Consider the following 1,551-nt stretch of genomic DNA (forward strand, 5'->3'; position numbering starts at 1 on the left):
AAAAGAAACTTTAAAATTTTCGTAAACATAGCTATAGAGATTATTGAAACATTCTTCTCTCCTTTTAAGTTGATGATTCGTTGTTGACTTTCGTTTTGGTAATGAAACAAACAAAAATGAGGCTTATGAAATTTGCTCGTAAAATAGATTGGGAAGATTTTAATTGGAAATAACTCGTACTAGCAAGTTAACGAACGTGAATGTTGTGTACAACAGCTGACGGTCAAGTGTCCTTGTACGTCGTCCACTCTTATGTACGAGTTATTAAAAACAAAGAACTCATCGGTACAAGCGCATACATCACTGTGCTTAATTTCATAACACTTTCCGGTAAGTTGTACGGAGCATGAGGAATGTTTTAACAATCATCATTATTCATCTACGAAACCATAATATTATCATTTTTAGGATTGGAAAGTACGTTTCAAAGCTTGTTGACTTATTCTATAAGGTATGAAAGAGTTCAAAAGCGAAAATTGTATATTGATTTCATAAAGAAATAGAAAGTTGCTAACACATTAATTAGGCAAATATTGCAGAAGAGATTCTCGATGACATGCTTATGCTTGCTGGCGTCGAAATATGCTGGAGCTTGATCTTTCTGCAGATTGCTCGCCGCTGGATCGATGCATGTCAATACAATGATTTGTAATACAAGCCATATTGTCCCAATAAATATGGCAACAGATGCGTATAATATGTGCAAAGGTATGAACAAAAATGCGGTACTCAAAGCTACCACTGGTATTGTCATCCAGAGAAACAGTTGCAAAAATGATGGAGGCCAGTTCCAGCCGTTGTGACGTCGTCGCTGTGGTTGCATTTCTCTGCAACGAGACCATTTCTAAATTACCGCAAAACCGGCCCAAGAAAGCGACAAACAAGTCTTCATAGTATCATCCGGATACCATAACTATATGCTATATAAGTCGAAATCACTGTAATTTACCAGATTTTTTCCACAATTCGGACTAAAAACTAGAAAGATACAAATTGTCATTCCAGTATGAGTACGCCTGACTGTGTTAAAAATACTCCAATTTCATCGTGTGCAAAGCTAACTCTGGAATTTAAGAAATATATACTTTATACTTTATTGTGACCTTCAGAAGTGTTGAACGCTTCCCTCCATTCTATACTACCCAGTTATTTGGTAGCTTAGATTAGGACTACCGAATCTAGAAATCCAAAAAAAAAAAAAAGAAAAATCACTGGTGATATCAAAAGTAAAATAAATAAGATACATATAGAAAAATTTTGCCAAATATTATGGTGACAGACAACTGCTAATAAACGAAATCAGAGATGACAGATTGTGATTTGAGGATATTGATAGATACCGAAAGATCTACCCCAAACAGCAAAATGATGTCTCTTTTCCAATTTATATTTAGAAAACAGTATGTTGTCATGGTGATTAGAAAAGACCTTCCCCACAAAATTATCTTATTTAAGTGACTGCGTCCACACTTTACCACGACAGTATGCCATCAATACCGCCAGTGATCTCTGTCGGAACAAATCGACATCCTGTTAACATTAATTTTTTCA

The 1,551-nt window shown here is 35.2% G+C and overlaps 1 protein-coding gene across 1 annotated transcript; it reads right to left on the reverse strand.

Annotated features, from left to right (window-relative positions):
* Positions 1 to 229: 229 nt before the first annotated feature.
* LOAG_13842 (hypothetical protein) lies at positions 230 to 878 on the reverse strand. Its single transcript, XM_020448735.1, has one exon. The coding sequence runs from the start codon at positions 821 to 823 to the stop codon at positions 464 to 466; it is 360 nt and encodes a 119-aa protein (XP_020301143.1). The 5' UTR covers positions 824 to 878; the 3' UTR covers positions 230 to 463.
* Positions 879 to 1,551: the final 673 nt, after the last annotated feature.

The sequence above is a fragment of the Loa loa genome, assembly GCF_000183805.2.
Source record: "Loa loa unplaced genomic scaffold supercont3.1106, whole genome shotgun sequence".
Lineage (NCBI taxonomy): Eukaryota > Metazoa > Nematoda > Chromadorea > Rhabditida > Onchocercidae > Loa > Loa loa.